Genomic DNA, 19859 nt, shown 5'->3' on the forward strand with positions numbered 1-19859 from the left:
TCACATAAATGTTGTTTATTATCCAAATCTGCTACTCCTGCTGCTATGACTTATATCACTTAACACTGTTTATGTTTATATAAATTGCATTTTATCATATCATAATTATACATTAGACGTTCCTTTGAAATGTAAGTTTTTATATTATATTATATTATATTTACATAATAGGTGACACTTTAGAATAACTATTACCTTAACTATAGCCTTAATAAAGCACAGAAGACTTATATTACAATGAATTAATAGCTAATTAAGGCTTAGTAACTACTTACTTAAGAGGTTAGGGTTCAGGTTAGGGTTAAGGGTAGTTACTAGGAATTATTTCTCACATTTTTTTCTTCATGCTTTATTACTGCTATTAAAAATATAATTATTAAAAAGTATTACCATATTGTGTGGTAATATTTGATCTAAAATATGTATGTCTGAACCATATATCAGTGACATCACTTGCCAACAGGGGCATACAGGTGGTCCACTTTTTACATACTGTATGTGTGCTCTTCTGTCCCGTCTCAGAGAAAGTTGGGATTAGCCCATTTCTCTCCATGGCAACTTTGACCTGGCTTTATGTCAGTGTGACACTAACCTACAGCACAGGTGACAGAGGCCAGAGGATATTAACCAATGAGCCTCTGTACCCTAACCTCAAACCAACCATCCACACAGAGTTATGTATACACACAGCACGTCCCCTCTGCTTATGGCACCTTTATTTTAGGAAAGAATAAGAATAACAGCTTCACAATGTGCTCTCTCTGCACGCCTCCGAGTGACCACCCACCACAGCCGCATACACTCTGCAGCGTGGTGGGTGGACCGTAAGATACAAGCCTGTCCTCTGCTTTCAAGTGAACACAATTCAGTCAGGTATTTTTAAACCAGTGTTAACCAGGCCTGTTTAAGATAATATTTGCATTGTACTTTATGAAACAGTGAAGCAAGTAATGTCTGTTTGTACAACTACTACTACTACGAGACTTAACAAACTTTATTTATTCATAAGGGAAATTATTTGGACACAGTAGCTCACACATTACCATATCGTATAATAACAAACTGCAAAAATACAAATGGTAATAATAACTTCAAAATAAGTAGCAAAAAAGAGACTGCTGTTAAATAAACATAATTACACAGTACAAGTATTATTTTGTCTTATTTCTTATTACTACTACTACTACTACTACTACTACTGTTACTGCCTATGCAAAAGTCGGTTAATGGTGGTTGCAAAGGATTACGAAGGATTACTGTTATCCTTATGCGGGTCAATTTAAACGCTGGCTGACGTCAAAGGTTGAATGTACAGCAAGAGTTTATTTATACTCGAGTAATTTACTTCAGTACCTGCAAAGTATATTTTGGAAATTATTCATATATTTTATATATTTGTAGAAGACTAATTATTTTCTTAGCTGAAACAATGCACCAATTTAATATCTGTAAAAAATAGTTGCATAATAAATAGAACACAGTCAGAATGCCTATTTTTGAACTAAAACCACCTGTAATTGAATAAATGTAAGGTAGTTCATATCATACTGTGGAACATTCCAGGCAAAGCAATGACATATCCACAGAAACAAGCAGGTGATGGACTCCCGACAAGAAATTACATAGTGCATGTTTAAAGCAACAACCCTTGCTTGAGGTATTTCAAAGGTTTTCATCACTTCTAGCTGATGCATATGTTGCTAAATGACTGATCCTATTTAGTGATTGAGGTGATAATGGCAAAGGTTATTTATTTATCACACCTTTTGGCTTTAGATTGTATTTGCCTACACACTTCACATACTTGTCAACACATTTAACAATTTGTTTCCACAGGGAAACACTTAAAGTAGCATAGGAGATACTGGTGAAAGTATAATTTCTTCTTAATAAGGATTTATATTGCAGGGACATGTCACTCTAAGTCCATATCAAAACAGATATGCTCTTCTCTCATTGACATTCACTGCAAATAGCAAAGAAGATAAACCCTTAAGACAAGACAACAAATGAAGAAGGTCATCTATTCTTTAGGCAATATTGAAACTGATCCTTCGGGGACCAGAAATACCCTGAACAGATTTGCTACCCTCTACATAATTATATGGAATGTGGCTGCTAGCATTTTGCATGTTGTAGATTATTTTCCACAAAAGTTTATAAACACAGAGGAGCCACTTTCACTGATCAACAGGAATTAATGCTTATAGCCTATTATGTAAGACTTACGTAGGCTTTGAGAAATCCATAAAACTAACATACCATACAATACAATAAATAAATAGCCTAAATAAAATTAAGTAAGGTTCAGATGGTCCGGTTTTGACAGTGGTTTTACGCTTCAGTACATTTCCACTTGTGTAGGACTGGCCCTTTAAATGCAGCTTGGCGTTGAGGGTTGAAAAAAAAATGTGAATGAAGTCCAGCCATTCATAAAAATAGGTCTGTGCTTCGCTGTGATTGGCTGCTGAGTGTTTCATGTATAATTAATGAGCGTCAGAAAGCCCATTGGCCAGAGTGTAAACAGACAGACAGCTTTGGCCAATCAGCGTCTGTCTCTGCGCGCAGCTCGAGCCCAAGGGAAAACTAGCTCGGACCATTAACGAAAAGCTCAGTCAAGTTTTGTGAGTCGACGGAGGCGCTGCAGTTTATCAGTACGCAGAAGATTCCCCGACTCTCCACACGTTCACGCTTCTGTTTTGGGATTTAACTTCTGCATTTTTCAAGCGAGGGGGTGCACAAAACCACAGACAAGGTAGGCTGCAGTATTTTGGGACACTAGCTTTGATTCGCGTCCTGCAAAAAACATATAATTTTAATGGTCGCAGACTTCAAACGAGTGCACGCCATCTTTATATAAAGATATTAAGGCTTGAGCGATTATTTTCTATCGTACTAAATTTTAGGCGGATGCGATCTTTTGCTAAGTGCTTACAGAGGTTTATTAAACTGTGTCGTCTGCAACAGCGAGTTGTCGCCCCGGTCAGGACACTGATTTTATGAATGGACGAGACATTTCTTTCCTCCCCGTGTTTCCACACGGATCGAGTTTCACTTCATTGAGAAAAACAAGAGACGGGAGACTGTGGGGGAAGGGCGTGTGGAGGGAGGAGAGCGGGGCCGTGGGGGGTGTCTCTCCCCCGCGGAGGCCCCAGCGCTGTTTGAAGTGTTAAAGAAGTTTAAAGGAAAATATCAGATCTGTCTGTGCGTGCGATCAAAAGCCCCGGGATAAAACGCACCGCAAAGCCTGTTGACTACTGTACATCATTCTAGCTAAAACAACAACGAACGAAAACAACTTCAGTCTCTCTTTAGTTTCCTTTGCGTTAAACACAGTTGTGTTACGGCGCCTTGCTGCTCTTTGGTGACGCAGTTTGCTTTTAAAAGTGTAAAGCCTCTGTCTCTGCACTTCTTGTGGTCTTGGTACAGTGAGCTCTAATGATATAAACTCGGCGCCTGTAATCATTGCCCAGCAGCTATCCTTTATTCGTCATCCATTAACAGAAGATAGCGGAGTGAGTCATATCACTCAGTGCGCTCAAGGAGATGGAGCAGCGCGCACAGTGATTATTGTTGTAAAGGAACTTTTTCTCTCATCCTTCTGACTTTAATGCATCCGATACATACATTGCCTTCTACTTCTATTTTCGCGTCAAACCGAGATAAAACCAGTTTACGTTCACCCTTCAATATGCTTAAAGAGGTTTAGTTGTTTTGTTGCGCGCCCCTCGTCCAGCCGTCCTGTTGAAAGTAGTGCACGCAGATGGTCAGTGAGTGTGGCTTATATAACAACGTTACGTGTATGCTGTAAACATGCTGCAGCAGTGGCTTTTTGTTTAAAATCCTCTTGAGGCACTTTGTAGGCTATGTTTTTATTTATTTATTCTTGTTTTTGTTTTTTTGTTGTTGTTTGTTGTTGTTTTTCCCCTTTTATAAAAATGTTGTTTTTTCCTTTTTAATCACAATATTTCTTTAAGTATATTTGCTCTACCTGCATGAGGCATTTAATGTGATGAACTTTCTGCTTTACAGGGATTCAAAGGTTGGCCCAGGTGGCTCTGTCGCTTTAAAGCGAACCCCCTCCCCTTAAAATCTGAGCCCCAAGCCATTGCAGAAATCATGGATGGATTCTATGACCAGCAAGTCCCTTTTATAATCCCACCCAATGTAAGTGGACATGCAGTTGCCCTGCGCATCTTCAAACACATGTGTTTAAATGACAGTGTTATTGAGTAAACGTGCAGCCATTGTCCTGTGTGCATGACGTCTTCTGATAAGTGGAGCACTGGTCTTAACATGTCTCCATCTTTCTCTGGACAGCACAAGTCGTGCGTGGAAGAGCCTCACAGCAGACCTCTGATTGACAGGAAAAGGAAGTTTGTCGAGACTGAACTTGCACAGGACACAGAAGGTTTGGCATTATTCTATTACTTTGTGTGTATTTTGTTTTTGTTTTAATTATGTTTCAAATTAATGTTTTTTTTTTTACAGAACTTTTTCAAGACCTCAGTCAGCTGCAGGAGATCTGGATAGCTGAAGGTAATTACTTTTTTCTACTTTTGATGTGATGTTCATATGTTCGATACTGTTTTAATGAAGCAATTAAACAATTAACTTAAGAATATCTATGATAATGCAACAACAATGGAATGTATAATCTTTAGAATTTGACTTTGCTAACTCAGTGTAAGCATGCATTGACATGTATGTAACTGTTGTAATTTTTATTTCACAGCTCAGGTGCCTGATGATGAGCAGTTTGTTCCGGATTTCCAGTCTGATAATTGTGAGTACCTTGTTGCTTTTATGAATAGTTTCTCTAGGCTGTTGCTTCACCCCTAACCTTCTCCCACATGCTGACTTGTCTTTGTATAATGCCACTGTTTTTCAGACTCAGCTCAGAGTAGGCCATGCTTCCCTCTCCTCCATTTTGAGTGTAATCAGCCGATTGGCATGGGGCATCACATGAGCCCAAGTCCTAATCTGATTTCACACTTTCTCGCACTCAGCCACTGTAGCCAGATCCACTGTAGCTGCTAGATTCTGAGGCGTAGTGCTGCCTCTCTGTCCGCTGTTTATTGCAGGCTGAAAGATAAGAACATCTACATAGTGTTTTGGTCTACTGCTGTGAAATACATTTTAGATTATGGTCAGTGTCAGTGGGTTGTTTTATGCCCCCTGCCCCCTCTGTTGTCTTTCACATTTAATTTTAGCTTTAGTGCGTAGGAGGATTGGGTGTGGTGGTGGTCCATGTTTTGTTAAGCAAGTTGTGGATTACAAAAAACTATCTGGCCACTAGTTTGACAAGTTGACAAGAAGACTTGTTTTTGATGGATAGCAGTTACCGTTGATTAGACTTCAAACTGCATCACGCTAGCTAAAATCTGTTTATTATATCTGGCTAAAACGGCATTTGTAAAGCAGATGACTCTTATGGGAGTCTAGATTTTGAATTTTGTCCCCATTTGCTCCTCTCTCCGTGTGAAAAGCCTCAGCGGACCCTTTGGTCTGACTCACGTGCCCATTGTGCGCCCTCTTTGGTCCATCAGCGCTCCGGGTGATTTATTTGGCCGCTGCTCCTCTGTGCCAGGGGATCTAGTTTCTGCCTGGCTATTATGTGGCGCCCCGGAAACTGCAGCCGATAGACAGAGCACTGCAGAGAGTGTCTAATGGTTACAGCATGGGAGAAAGAAAATCATTCAGCACCATTAGATTACAGCGCACTGATTCATGGATATTGGTATTGGCTTGCCCTAATGGGAGGCAGACGAGCCGTTTGATAGCTTTAGTGTGTACTGTGCAGTTAGGATCATGCTACCTAACAGTGGTGGATGGATGTTGTTTTCAAAAGCCAGAGTCGACTGTCATTAATGCTCAAGACAAATAGCTGCTAAGTGTCTCTGCCAGTCGAGGGAATAGACACTGGCCATGCCTCCATTTGTCTATCAGTTCAAGATGTGGTTAAGATAAGAGTGCACTTCTGTTTATGGCCATGGTTAGCTCAGATCTGGTCTACATCTAATGCACTATGCTGTCTGTGTTATTTTTCCTCTATACAGTGATGTTTCATGGCCCTCCACCCGCCAAGATCAAACGAGAGCAGACTCCGTCCAAAGATTTGTCTCCCTGTCGCCAGGACAGGAGTCCCATGCCCTACGCAGAGAAGTGCCTTTACAGCTACAGGTATGTTACATCTATTGCATCTAACTAAAGCTCTCACTAAATTTAACCCACATATCATATTTAAGAAATGCTATATTTTACTTGACTTATCTCTTCACCCACAGTGCCTGCGACAGGAAACCCACCCCTGGGTTCAAGCCATTAAGCCCTCCCTCCACCCCAGTGTCTCCATGTGGGACGTCCAATACACTGAGGGAACAGACCCCTCCCACACCCCAGCATGGGCCCAGTCCCACCCAAAGGCCCGCACAGCAACCTCCAAACCAGCAAGCACTCCACAGCCTGCCCTTCGCTGTCCCCTGCACGCCTATTAACCAGGATGCAAACAACAGGTCAGTATCTGCTTTAAATCATAAAGTTGTAATCTCTGATTTTGTTCACTGTGTTTTTTGACTCTTAAAATTGAATATGAAATAGTGACATAACTTGTGTCTGGTTTTAGGTTTCAGAGGCAGATGTCAGAGCCATGTCTACCTTTTCCCCAGTCAGAAAGCCAAGGGCGCCCACCATTCCTCCCACAGCCCCCCAGCAGCAGTGCTCTGCCCAGAGACAGCCGGCCTCCATACCACCGGCAGATGTCGGAGCCTTTGGTGGCTGTACCTCCACAAGGTTTTAAACAGGAGTTCCTCGACCCCCGGTACACGGAGCAGGGTGTTCCCACGATGGTCCCGTCTGCCCCTGGCCCTCAACAACCACCCTTTCACTCGATGAGCATCAAGCAGGAGCCTCGGGACTTCTGTTTTGATTCTGGTGAGTGCTATAACATAAATGGGGCTTTGTGTTGTTTTAATGTTGACGTTTGAGAAAATCTTGTTTATTTCAGCCAATTACACATGCGTGTGGCTTTAACACCACTGTTAGCACACATGCATAATCAGCCTCATCCTCCAAAGCCCTGTCAGAAAGAGGAAAGTGGGTCCTGTCACTTAGCTTAAGCTTCACGGGCACAGAGTAAATGGGTTAGGGCCAGGTGCAGGAATCTTCACTGAGCCTACCTGGAATAGATCTAGGCCACTGCGCTCAGAGGACAGGCTGACCTGAGGCACAGAATGTAGAGTGTAAAGGATCTATTGCATTCTCCAGATAGCCTCACAATAGTATATCCTGTGGTATCTGTTTGTACATAATAACGAAAAAGTGAGCCTGGTTTTGTATTGTTTGATTTGAACGCCCACACACCCATCTGCTGTTTGCTTGACATCTTTTCCTTGAAATGTAACTACTTTTTAATCTTTGCCTTGTCACTGGGTTTCATTTACATGCTTTCTGCTTGTTGGTGCAGACTAGTAGTGATGTAATAACAAATCCTCTTAGCTTCTTATGGCCTTTAAACACCAGCGTCACAGATGTCTAGCATCTCTTTGATTGGTAAATGTGTGCTACGTGTTGAGCTCAGAAAATCTTGTATTTCACTGTGGATGCCTTAATAAAATACAGATAGTGTCTTTGTGGCCACAATGACGTCTTGCAGACTTCTCTAACGTGAGGACAATAAAGAGCGACCACTTGAAGGCAGCATTTAGTTGATGTCTGTGTTTTTTCTCTTTTTGTTTTTTTGTTTTTTTATCAGAGGTTAGGAAACAGAAACAGAGTTTGAGATGATTGCGACCCCTGAGGGTGAGGAGGACTGGTGTAACTCAATTGTCATTGAGATTTAATATAGAGCCCATTGGGCTAATCCTATTCAAAGGCTTGGTCAACATTCAAAGGATGATGGGTGCAGTTCACTTTACCATGAAAACAAGGCTTCAGCCCCCCCTGCACATGTCCATAAAGACAAATTCAATAAACATTATTTTTTATTATTCACTTGTTGTGCTGAACTGAAATGCAATAATTCTCTAAAATGTCCTTTTCTCTTTTTATAGAAGTGCCTCAATGCCAGTCATCATTTGGAAGAGCAGGGAGCTTCTATCAAAGTAATCAAGAAAGTAAGTATTATTTACAATACAATTTGACTTAAACTTAATATTAATATTATTAATATATAATTTAGATGTTCATTCTATAGCCTTCATTCACATTCAGTGAAACAAATCTGATTAAAATGTTTTTATTCTTGTTGTTTCAGACTTCTCCTTTGACAGAGATTCTCAGCTCTATTTTGACGATACCTGTGTGGTCCCTGAGAGGCTAGAGGGGAAGATCAAGCAGGAACCATCCGTGTATCGGGATGGGCCCCCGTACCAGCGCCGTGGCTCTCTTCAGCTCTGGCAGTTCCTGGTGACTTTATTAGATGATCCAGCCAATGGGCATTTCATCGCCTGGACTGGTCGTGGCATGGAGTTCAAGCTTATAGAGCCCGAAGAGGTTGGTTCATACAGAATTTTGTATGACATCCATCCATAACATTCTATCAAACCAATTATACAGTTTTGTTTCCTTGATTACAAATTGAATTAATTATTTATTTTTGCTTTTCAGGTGGCTCGTCGCTGGGGCATCCAAAAGAACCGACCAGCCATGAATTACGACAAACTAAGTCGCTCACTGCGTTACTACTATGAGAAGGGCATCATGCAGAAGGTAAAGGCACGTTGAGTTTTTTTTGTTTTTCACAATATATATATATGTAAATAATTAATGAATAGATGAAAAGATGAAATTGGACTTGCAGCTAAAGCATTCATAATGATCACTTTTTTGTCTAATTTTGTACTAATTCTCCCTATTGTTTTTTTCAGGTGGCTGGTGAAAGGTATGTGTACAAATTTGTGTGCGATCCAGAGGCACTGTTCTCCATGGCCTTCCCCGACAACCAGAGGCCCAACCTGAAGGCCGACCCTGACAGCCTCCCCGGTCTGGGTTTGGATGATGACACTGTCCCACTCACGCACTACGAGGACGCTGGCCCCTATTTGCTGGAAGGAGGGGAGCAGTGCGTCACAGGCCTACCTTTCCAAGATGGTTATGGCTACTGAAATGACATTGTACATGAAGACTCTATGTGCTTGAACTATACTTGAGCTACGCGATTGAAAAGACATGTTTTGCTCACGTTCCTCCCCGGACACCTTGGCAACACTGTCCCAGCTAAGAGCGAACAAGGGAGGAAAACACAGAGGATCAACATAGTCCTGCTTTTACACATAAAGCATGGAGCTACTGTTTCCATGGAGACCAAAAAGCGAGGTCTAAGGCCTTTCAAAAAAGCTGTCAGATTTTTTCCTTCATGAGAGACTGCAAGAGTTGTTACATTTCTATGTGACATGTTCTATGTGACAATCTGCTTTAATGAAACAATCAAGAAATTTAAATATTTGGGATGAACTTTGCAGCAGTATTTATAAAGTTGCCTTTTGGTCCCTCACTTGTTTCTGGAAATCCACTAAAAGGGCTTTAACTAAAAGAGGATTGTCAGAACTCTCCATACAGAAACACAGTCCCCACAAACCATGTATTTCTGTAGATATTTGCTTTGAACATTTGCCATGTGTGTTTTGTTTTTATTACCCAGAGCAAAGAGATTCTGGGATGTTCTGGGATGTTGCTGTATTTCACGCAGTAGTTGGTTTCCTATCTAAATGTTCTTGTAACATGAACAGAATTGAAACTGCTTTTATTTAATGTAACAATCAGCAATAGTCTTCTTGTATCTTTTTCTTTCAATTCTTCATTACTCATCTTTCAAAAATAGCACTCCCAGTTAAAGGCAAATCCAAATTCACTTTTCTAACCTATTGCTATCAATGTATAAGACAGTTGCTCCTTTTTGTATTCTGTGTGCGTGCTTTGAGTTTTTCCTCTGCATTGTACATGTAAATGCACCACTGTACCACAGGAGCAAAATCTTGCATGCAAAAAAGAAATTGTTGACTTTTTGCCACAACTGAATGGACATTTTCTTTAAGTTAACAAGAAGCTTCTATTTGCATGGTGCCACCAACATATCGCTTCAGTTTTTGGACAAAGAAGATATTTGTGATATTCTCTGCAACTTTTTGTGTTACCTGTTTCTCAGTCGGGGCAAGGACAAACTATTATAAAGTATATATTTTTGCTATAAGGCTGCATTTGTTTTCATGTATAAGCTATATAGTTCTGGCTCTATAGAAATGTACCTTTTAAAATAAACTATCTTGATCCTTATGCAACTGTGGCCTGGTCTATTAATGGGGCTTGTATGTCACGTCTGGTTGTTGATGCTAAGATAAAATGTATAATTGTAGTGTAGTATGACTGAGACAATACAAATATTACATTCATATACACAGAAACTTAATAAGTACTGCCCTAACAGTATTTGCAAAATCTATTGAGTTGAAATACAATTTTTTTTTTGTTCAAAACCTGAAATCTGATAAAATTATACTTTGTAGTGTGAATATGAAACTCAGTCACCAGTCTTATAAACCAGTTTTAATATTAACAAGACAATTGCACTGTAAAGAAAAATGTCTTATGATATGGTGTGCATTTATTTGTACAGGGGCAGTGCACCATCACAACATATTAACCAAAAAAAAAAAAAAATCACAGGAAGGATGGTGCCAGTTTTTCCAGCATGAACGCTAATTTATGCCTGTAGTCCTGAGCAGGTTGATGTTTTAAAAAAATAACAGTAAATACTTAAATGCAGATACCGATGTATGTGAAAGACCAATTTAAACAGTTATGAGACAGTCACAAAAAATAAGATAAATACAAACGCATACAAAATAAGTCTCTAAAAACATAAAATTTAAATCTAATATGTCCCCATTTGTTTATTGGGTTGTAAGGTTATGGATAAGATCAGGGCTTGGTTTAGAGATTATGGTTAATAATAGGGCCAGGGTGAGGGTGAGAGTTGCTCAAAAATATATGTAAAAGGTCCTATATTATGCAAAATTGACTAACAGACTTATGAGCTTTAAGCCATGTTGAAATGTTGTTACCTCCTCAAAATCACCTGGAGTTGTGTTTCATTTCATTCACACATTACCCAAATGATTCTAGTGAACCTGTATGGAGTTTAAAAAGACAATGAAGGACTTCATGTATTACCACATGACAGTACAAGGTGGAACAGAGTGTTCTCTGTTTGGTCAGTAAACAACATTATAACACAGATCAGAAAACAGTGTGATATGGACCTTTTAAATGTGCGAAATAAAGGCTGTAGGAACGTAAATGTGGCGACATGAGTACGCTCCTCTTTTTTATTGAGTTTATGATATCTCCATAGGTACTATAAACGCTCGTGCATGATCCACTGCCTTCGGGTCACTACCCCTCTTCCCTCTGCAGTCAGTCTGGTCTGGTCTGGCAGAACGCTGCTTGACCTGGCTCATTTCTAGAGTCGCATGCTTCTCCTGGATCTCTGGATTGCATTTCTGGGTGAATAATTATCTGTTTACTCTCACACCAAAAGTATGTTAAAGATATGCATGATATATTGGATAGAAATATGTAGTTGTATTTTTCTAAATGAAAGCTATAAGTATGTAGCCTGAGAAAAAACAAAACATGGTTTACGTATTTCTGAAAGGCAGTAATGCAATAGTTCTATAGTAATGCAAAGGTCTATGGATTGTGTCTTTCATTTATTTGTTGTTTTGTAGAGTATATAGACAGTGGGCGAGTTGTTATTTTCTAACCAGGAGAGATGGCATTTTGCCAAAACCTATATCACACATTACTCTCTCTCTCTCTCTCTCTCTCTCTCTCACCCTTTCTCTCTCTCACTCTTTCTTTCTCTCTCTCTCTCTCTCACTCTTTCTCTCTCTCTTTCTCTCACTCTTTCTCTCACTCTTTCTCTCTCTCTCTCACTCTTTCTTTCTCTCTTTCTCTCACTCTTTCTCTCTCTCTCACTCTTTCTTTGTTGTTGTTGTTTTGTTTTCTTTGTTTTGCTGTCACCAAAATCTGGATTTATTTAAAGTCAGCTTATCTACACTGACTTCCAAACAAATAATTGATGCATAGTACATATTGGCTAATGATGTGACTGTGTGCTCGTTATTATCATGGTGTTTAGACAATGTTTAGATAATATGGTTAAACTTGAAACTTTTATGGTAAAACTGCCATACATCCCACCCACCCATGTCAGTAAATCACCAGAACCAACCCATGTCTGTCCATAGGCTGTTTATTTGTATGTATAGACTGGCCACGTTCTCAATGACGTTGGCCCCTTCATCCACGATGGACGACTACCCTCTGGTGGACAAAACTCTTATTACGACATCATTCAGTAGGGCTTTTCGTGGATTATGCACTATATTAGTTTTGAATGTTAAATTACTATCTGTAAAACAGTATTTTTGTTTTTATTACATCGATTAACTGTAGTTTTTGTTACATATGTTAAATCGTTGTTACGCAGCGCATGTCTACTTACTATTACACTTGAATTTTTGTCTAAGTAAGTGCCTTAAAAATACTGCCATAATAAAATGTAATAGAGTTGGCTTGGTTTTAGTGTAAATAGGCAGAAATAGGATTCTTGGATTATGTTTTTCTCTCATTCAGAAACACATTTAGTCAGCATAACTGTTAGCATCACTTAGCTAACTTAGCTTAATTAGCAGCAACTCTTTGGTCAAACGTTATCTGATAATTTAGCTTTTAAAAAATCTAACTAACTAACCGATCGTAGATTGCTAGTTGTATTAGCTACTTGCTTATGACAAATTGTCAACCGTGCTATGCAGCTAATTGGCTCATGTAGACATCAGTTGTTCAAGATACGCCCACTCAACTGTCACTTTGTTAGTGCCAGATCTCACGAAATATAGCAAACTCGTTTACACGATCATGTTTAGGTCAATAAACATGATGCCAAACATGCCGCCGCAGGTAAAGTACATTTCCGCGTGAAATATGAACTTATTGATTTTTGTTATATTGGTTTTGATCGCTGGGCTTTGTTTCGCCACGTGTCAGTTTATGGCGCGGCCTTCTAAAGCTGAGTCGTGTAACTGTCAGTGCATGCACAACTACAAAATATTAACTGCGGTTGTTTAAAGTATGAGTTTGTCCACTAATTTTTACTTTATAACCTTTTAGACAGTTTGCCAGTGCTCCCACTGCCCTGTCGACCAAGCCCTAATTGCAAGTAGGCAAGCTTGCATGCTAAATGACTATCCCAGGATCCACATGGTTCCACCACCTGCTCCAGTCCCCCCTCAGCTGTACAGGGTGATCAGTGAAGCTCCACGTAAGCAGGCAATTCTGTTAAACACCAGAATCTGTCATGAGGGCCAACTACACTACAACTAGATCACCATTTAAAGAATAATTCTCCATGCATAACTTTAATTCTAGGTCTTTCTCTCATAAACAGACCTGACAAGTGCAGATAGAGCTCTTTTTTTGAGGAACTCTGTCTTCAGATTGATTTATGAAAATATCTACCTGGCTCTAACTGACTCCAAACTTCTAGGCTGGTACCTTGCTCTCTCCCCTGATGATAGAAAAATTATTCAAGGTACTTTATCATTATGTAAAGTTTAGAAATATAGATTTTATTTTGGTGCTATAGATGTAGATCTGTGCTGTTTTGTTTTCTAGATGATGGAGGATTTCACCAGTTCCTAAAGAAACATCCTGGTTTAGAGCTATCAAAGCACCATGTTTATGTGAAAAGTATGCTATATTTAAATACTTAGCTGTAAATTACATCCTAATTATTTATTTAATCATGACTCATTAACAAAGGTTTCTCAGTAATCTACATCTGTATCTTGAGAATGACCATGATGTGAGAGCTGGGCTTAATTAATAAACTGCAACGCTCTATCCACTTTAGATGTAATTCCTGAAGAGTCAAGAGACAACTTTCCTCTGTATCACAACAGATACAAGGGATACAACGAACATCAGAGTTGTCTACACACAAACTACAGCAGACCTCCATTGCAAACAGCTGACCCCAAAGTACAAGAAGTAAGTTCACTACTGTGGAATTATTGTCTGTTATGTTATTTGTTTGTTTAATATTGAAAGAAATGTATTTTCTCAATTAAGAATCTACCATTTTAATATGTGACAATACATAATTAATATATTGTATATTTGCCCATATCTGGCATACACATTTTTTGTCCATACACAATCTTAAAAATCCCTCTGCTCATCTTGTAGATAAGTAAACTGACATGGCCGATGGCACACACTAGCAATGATCACAATGATAAGAACTTAGAAGAGCAGTTAGCTAATATGTCTCGGGACATGCAACTGGAAAAGCACATACAAGAAGTGAATCCTCAAACTACTACTGTGTAAGTGTAGTTGATATGTAACTGCATTTATTCTTGAAGATGTGCCTACTAAGAAGCACTATTTTTGACAGTGTTCTGCTCAGTAGCCCTGATCTTCACTGCAGCGGTGGCAGTGCCTTGTTACAGAACGTGGGGCATGAAACCAGTTTGAAGGAAAACTTCTACAGCATCTTGGAGGCAGATAAGAGCATTGTTTTGTGTGTCCCAAATCAAAGTCCTGATACTTCTCAGTTACTCTCTGGAGATTTAGTCTCTGGAAATGAAGTTTCTATTATTGAGTCCATCATCAGAAAGACTGAGGACAGGTCCACCTCCCCCATGACCGCTGTCTGCACCTGTGATGCTACAGTCGGCACTGAGCAGACTATGACCATGTCTACGCTAAGCCAAACTGAACCCCAACAAACTGCAGACAAGCATCTCAATACAGAGGTCTACATGTTAGACCTGGATTATGTCACTGAGGTAAATTTAAAGATGTCAACTAAGAGTTTATAGGACAGCTTAATCTATATCATACTGTTGTTCTGTACTAGGAGTACATTACAATCAAAACCGAGAGAGATAAACTACTAGAGAAGATGACGATACAAAGGTAATGCATGTCATGGCTGTTGCAACTTGTAAAAATTAAATTTTATAAATCAACTTTTCCGTTTGTTTTATAAATTTAATTGGTATGTTATTTTTCTTTCGTGTTGTTTCAGAACCACTTTGGCAAGGGTTGTGAATGACCTAAAAACACTGGAGACTGATTATAACAAGATGAGGGAGAAGATCCTGTCTGGGATTTCTCTTCAGGACCTTAAGCCTCTGTCTCTTGACAAAGAGAAAACTGAAGGCTCAACAGTTGCAATGGTGGATTGTGTTATTGGAATAAAGACAAAAATAATATGTATATAATATACTGTGTATTGTCTTTGTAGAGAATTACTGATACTGAGAAGACCTCTGCTGGGTATGTCACACAATGTACAGTTTTGTGCAATTTATCTTCTCTATATTAGTGTATATTATATATATTTTTTTAATTCCTTTGTCTTATTTAATGCAGCTCTCCTAAGCAGCATGATGACACAATGGATGCTGAACCCGCTCATATCAGTGACAACAATAACAACTCCTCACAGGCAAGTTAACTGTATATTACTCTATGCTGTAAAACATATTGAACTTTGCTGATCAAATTAATGTAAAATAACTATTTTCCTAGGAGAGCGAAATGTTAGATTCTTCCAAAGGTAATGCTGAAGTGAAGAGGGCTGTCACGTGTGTCCCAATGGATGGAAGCACAAGCCAAAGACCAGATGGAAAACTCTCGGGTAACTAAATTGTAACAACATTCCAATTCAAAGCATGAATTTGTTACCTATCTGTTTATTGGGTGGATTTGAAAGATTCAGTCTCTACTGAGGCCTGGTTTGATGCAGAGGAAGATCTGTCTTCTGGCAGAAGTGAAGTGCAGCTCAAAGAGGACGAAGATCTCGCTGCTAGAAGTAAGAACAATGGGTCAAAAATTATCACATAAATGTTTTACATTAGTCCATTTAAAGTGTTATTAATCAAGGAAATGCTTTAGTTTACATTTCTCATAAGAAAATGAATTATTTTTTTAGATTGTGCAAAAACTGTTAAATCACATGGTTTAAAAAATATATTTTTAAAAATGCTAGTGTTGATAATAATCTAAAAGTTAATACCATTTTCACATATAGCTATGGACAAACCTAAAGTTGTGAATGCAGGGCTCTGTGTTTCTGGGCTTCCCACTAATGTTACTGAGGTAAGTGCATTTTAGATACTTTCTGTGCATGACGTAGTTAGTGCTATGTGCAGCAGGGGGCAGTATAAGCATTAATAATATGTGTTACTTGTGTTTCAGAATGATGTGAGGATATTGTTTCAAAAGTACCGTGTTTCAGAGATTCACATCTCCAGCTTAAAGGAGCTGAGGTATTGGGCATCAGTAGATAGCACCAGCTGCATTAGTATTGTGTATCTCATTTGCAGAGAAACAAGTTCCTGTCTTATTCTCTGCCTTTCTAGTGTTGCCATAGTGATAGTGGAGACTCAGCAGTCTGAAGCTGCAATGAGGGAGCTCAATGGCCTGAAAATTAAGGGACACACTTTACAAGTAGAACGCATTAATCCCAGCCGATCAGAAGATCAGGGTCAATCTTTCACCTGCACCAGCAAGGCTGAAAGCTCAAATAACCTTAGCAAGAACCAGAATCAGGTGAGACTCCTGTTGTCTCATTTTTGTGTCATAATATTTGTATTGATTTTAAAAATCTTTTTACTAGTCACCAGCATCATCCAGTTTACAGAAGAAGGTGGTGTGTGTGTCACCCACAGCTCAAGGCACGTTTGTGCCACAGCACTATGGCACCATGGGCAGCTTTGATATCCTCATGTCGGAGCTGACACAGCGCCACCCAAGTGTGAGCCGGCAGAGAATTGTAGACGCCCTTCTGGAGCTGAGGGCCAAATACAGGGGGGTGCTCAGCGGTCTGCCTCTCAGGACAATCCGAGACATGACCTCTGATCTCCTGACTAGCTCACCAGCACCTAAAATCTAATGAGACCATGTTTCAGTCTTTTTTTGTTCATTCATATTCTGAGATGCTTTATATGTTTTGATAATTGCCTTCATGTTGGTTTAGCAGTTGTTTCATATTTTTGAACAGTTTTTACAGTCTTCTTTAATTCGTCACAGGACCTGCTTTAGTTCACCAATAAATGTCTCTCAGCAGTTGCTATGCGGACTCAATTTAATTTAAAAAAAAAAAAAAAAAAAAAAGCAATACATATTTTCCTCTCCCACTAGATGTCAGTATTGGCCGTACTTCCCGGTGTGTTATTCTGTTTCAGTGTGTCCGTAAGCAGCGAATGGGTTAACGTAATCCCTCGTAGAGAATGGGCGGAGTGTGGGACTCAAACCGGACAGACGGTCTACAAAAGCAAAGTTAGTGAAAGGAAAATCACGTAAGGTCTGTAGCGTAAGTTAATGCATTTTCTACAATTTGGCACGCATTTTAAAGACCGACAACCGTGTGAGTGGCCCTTAAAGATGGATACGCTTATGGCACGTTGTTGTCATCTATGGATGACGGAGCTAAGACGTGGAAGAAGAATATAGAGACCTCCAAACAGAAACTTGTGGACCTCAGAAGATCAACAGGACACCGTGGTGCGCTCCCAAACAATGGATAACTGTCAGGACCCTTGATTTGGGAGAAGAATCGCGTGTCGCTGGGGCTGTGATGGATTAAACGCATTTTACAGTTTTGCACGTATCGTAAAAGAGGGTAGAAACAAATGAGCGCTCTGGTGGTGCCATAATAAGCCCATTGGACAGCATAAATATTTAAAAAAGACCCTTATCAATCAGGCGTCTGTGAACAAGGCGGGTTGCACCATGTGGAGGACGTGGATGCAGAGAGCAGCATTGTGCTGCGTGCTTGTTGAAACCTTCATGTACAGCGCACTGGGTAAGACAATGCAAGGTTATGATCTAGGTTCTATACAATCTGTGGTTATGTAGCTTGTGAACAGTGTGTTATATAGGAGAATTATGGCTACTCTACTTGATTTTCAGCTGATAAGAGACAGTTTACATTTAGACCTATTAATCCGCTCATAACAAAGATGTCATTGATTAACACCTTTGCACGTTTTGTATTGTAGGTTATTTTCTAATCCTTAGGCCTACACATGATATGACAGATGTTTGTATTCCATTATTTTAGTCTATCTCAGTGTTATTCTGTCTTTACTGAAAAAAATATGTTTATTTGTTTATGACTTTTACTCTACAATTGTCATATTTGATCCTTCTTAGGTCTCAACATGTGCATGAGTGGCAGCGCTACCTCCTGTGAAGAATGCCTCCTCATTCATCCTAACTGCGCCTGGTGCGCACAGGAGGTAAAACTCAACCCCTCTTGGTTTAACATAAGGAGATGGGACTCAGTATTTCTCAGTGAATAGGCTAAAGCCTGCATGCTGCCCTTTGCCAACACTCTGAAAATATATTTTTTCTCCCTTTTATTTTTTGTAGGATTTTGGTATTGGACGCACTTTGCCATCTCGTTGTGATTTTAGTTCAAATCTGGTTAAAAGGGGTTGTGACACACGGTACATTGAGTCTCCTAGGAGCAGTGTTTCTGTGCTTCAAAATGAAGTTCTGAGCTCAAAGGGCTCTGGAGCGACCCACAGTAATGTGGTCCAGATCATGCCTCAGAAGATCTCTCTCAGCCTGCGACCAGGTATGAAGCTGTTGACATCTATTTTTTCTCCAGCTCACACACCACACAAATCCTGTGACTAAAGCATCACCACTTTGTCTAAACAGGAGACCAGACCTCATTTGAGCTGCAGGTGCGGCAGGTTGAAGACTACCCAGTGGATCTCTACTACCTGATGGACCTGTCTCTTTCTATGAAAGATGATCTGGACACAATCCGTAACTTGGGCACAACGTTGGCACATGAAATGGGAAAACTCACCAGCAACTTCAGGCTAGGCTTTGGTTCTTTTGTGGACAAAAACATGTCTCCTTTTTCGTACACAGCACCCAAATACCAGGAAAATCCATGCAATGGGTGAGTAATGATCATATCAGTGATTACTTTCATGTTGATTGCAGACCTGAAGAACTCTGTAAAGGGAATCAGGCCTTTGTGGCTAAATGGACATAGAAATAATTCAGTCCAGTCGGACTATTTTTAGCCTTTCATGAATCATGAATCGCCAGGTAGATTATGTAAAAATACTGGATTTTTCATATTTAAATAAACAATAAACAGGCCCTTTAAATGGCCCCTCTCTGGCCACAGTCGGTTGTGTTATTGATGTGAACAAACTGAAAGGGAGCAGAGTGGATGGATGATGAAAAGCTGACTGTGGATGCCCTGAAGCTGAAGTTGCACTGCACCATTGCGCATCACTAAACATCTGGGTTAGACCAGACTGTGGTGTAAGTGTGCTTTTCACAATAAAGCACAGGACAATGCTGACTGCTGAACCTGTTCATGAAGCCATAACACAAACACATTTTTTTTTCAAAGACTTAACTCTCATTTTCTTGCCCAGATACAAACTGTTTCCCAATTGCGTCCCTACCTTTGGATTTCGCCACATCCTCTCATTAACAGACAAGGTGGACCGTTTCAATCAGGAGGTGCAGAAGCAGATGGTATCTCGCAACAGGGATGCCCCAGAGGGAGGGTTTGATGCCATCCTACAGGCTGCGGTTTGTAAGGTAATGTTTCTTTTGTCCTCTGCGTTTTTGTTGTCTCAGCATTTAAGTACAAATCCCAGATTGCCTGTCTGTGTGTGAGAATGTAAAAAAAAAAAGTGTTTTTGATCTGTTTGAACAAAGGTATATAACAATAGAGCATATATTCCATGGGATAACATTTCATAATAAACAACATATTTATTAATTTATTGCAACAAAATGCAAGA

General features: G+C 39.7%; 3 protein-coding genes across 7 annotated transcripts in view; all 3 read left to right on the plus strand.

The window, feature by feature from the left end:
* Positions 1–2586: 2586 nt before the first annotated feature.
* etv5a (ETS variant transcription factor 5a) lies at positions 2587–10272 on the plus strand. 2 transcript variants are annotated; one of them, XM_020936225.2, is made up of 12 exons: positions 2587–2755; positions 4033–4167; positions 4321–4411; positions 4492–4539; positions 4736–4786; positions 6060–6183; positions 6288–6515; positions 6626–6933; positions 8052–8114; positions 8255–8493; positions 8608–8715; positions 8868–10272. In XM_020936225.2, the coding sequence occupies exons 2-12, from the start codon at positions 4120–4122 to the stop codon at positions 9102–9104; spliced, it is 1545 nt and encodes a 514-aa protein (XP_020791884.1). In that variant the 5' UTR covers positions 2587–2755; positions 4033–4119; the 3' UTR covers positions 9105–10272. The 2 variants fall into 2 exon arrangements, with proteins under 2 accessions (XP_020791884.1, XP_020791885.1); XM_020936226.2 differs by having other exon boundaries at positions 2588–2755; positions 8608–8709.
* Positions 10273–12850: 2578 nt separating this feature from the next.
* On the plus strand, positions 12851–17142 carry rbm44 (RNA binding motif protein 44). Of its 4 annotated transcripts, none has more exons than XM_055151474.1 (17): positions 12851–12963; positions 13174–13324; positions 13451–13594; positions 13678–13752; positions 13916–14052; positions 14251–14390; positions 14462–14855; positions 14927–14985; positions 15098–15248; positions 15317–15348; positions 15445–15520; positions 15604–15712; positions 15788–15886; positions 16106–16173; positions 16273–16343; positions 16437–16626; positions 16694–17142. In XM_055151474.1, exons 1-17 carry the CDS (start codon positions 12922–12924, stop codon positions 16967–16969), a joined length of 2214 nt encoding a protein of 737 aa, XP_055007449.1. In that variant the 5' UTR covers positions 12851–12921; the 3' UTR covers positions 16970–17142. The 4 variants fall into 4 exon arrangements, with proteins under 4 accessions (XP_055007449.1, XP_055007454.1, XP_055007458.1 ...); XM_055151479.1 differs by having other exon boundaries at positions 15794–15886; XM_055151483.1 differs by having other exon boundaries at positions 13550–13594.
* A 181-nt stretch (positions 17143–17323) lies between these two features.
* The window catches only part of itgb5 (integrin, beta 5), a 29034-nt gene continuing 26498 nt past the window's right edge, over positions 17324–19859 (plus strand). The window contains 5 exon segments of the mRNA XM_020936245.2: positions 17324–17881; positions 18232–18317; positions 18451–18658; positions 18745–18994; positions 19485–19653. Of these exon segments, the coding sequence (XP_020791904.2) occupies positions 17809–17881; positions 18232–18317; positions 18451–18658; positions 18745–18994; positions 19485–19653 (786 nt within the window). The 5' untranslated portion in view covers positions 17324–17808.

This window comes from Boleophthalmus pectinirostris, unplaced genomic scaffold, assembly GCF_026225935.1.
Source record: "Boleophthalmus pectinirostris isolate CB_2022bp ecotype Guang Dong unplaced genomic scaffold, ASM2622593v1 HiC_scaffold_1, whole genome shotgun sequence".
NCBI lineage: Eukaryota > Metazoa > Chordata > Actinopteri > Gobiiformes > Gobiidae > Boleophthalmus > Boleophthalmus pectinirostris.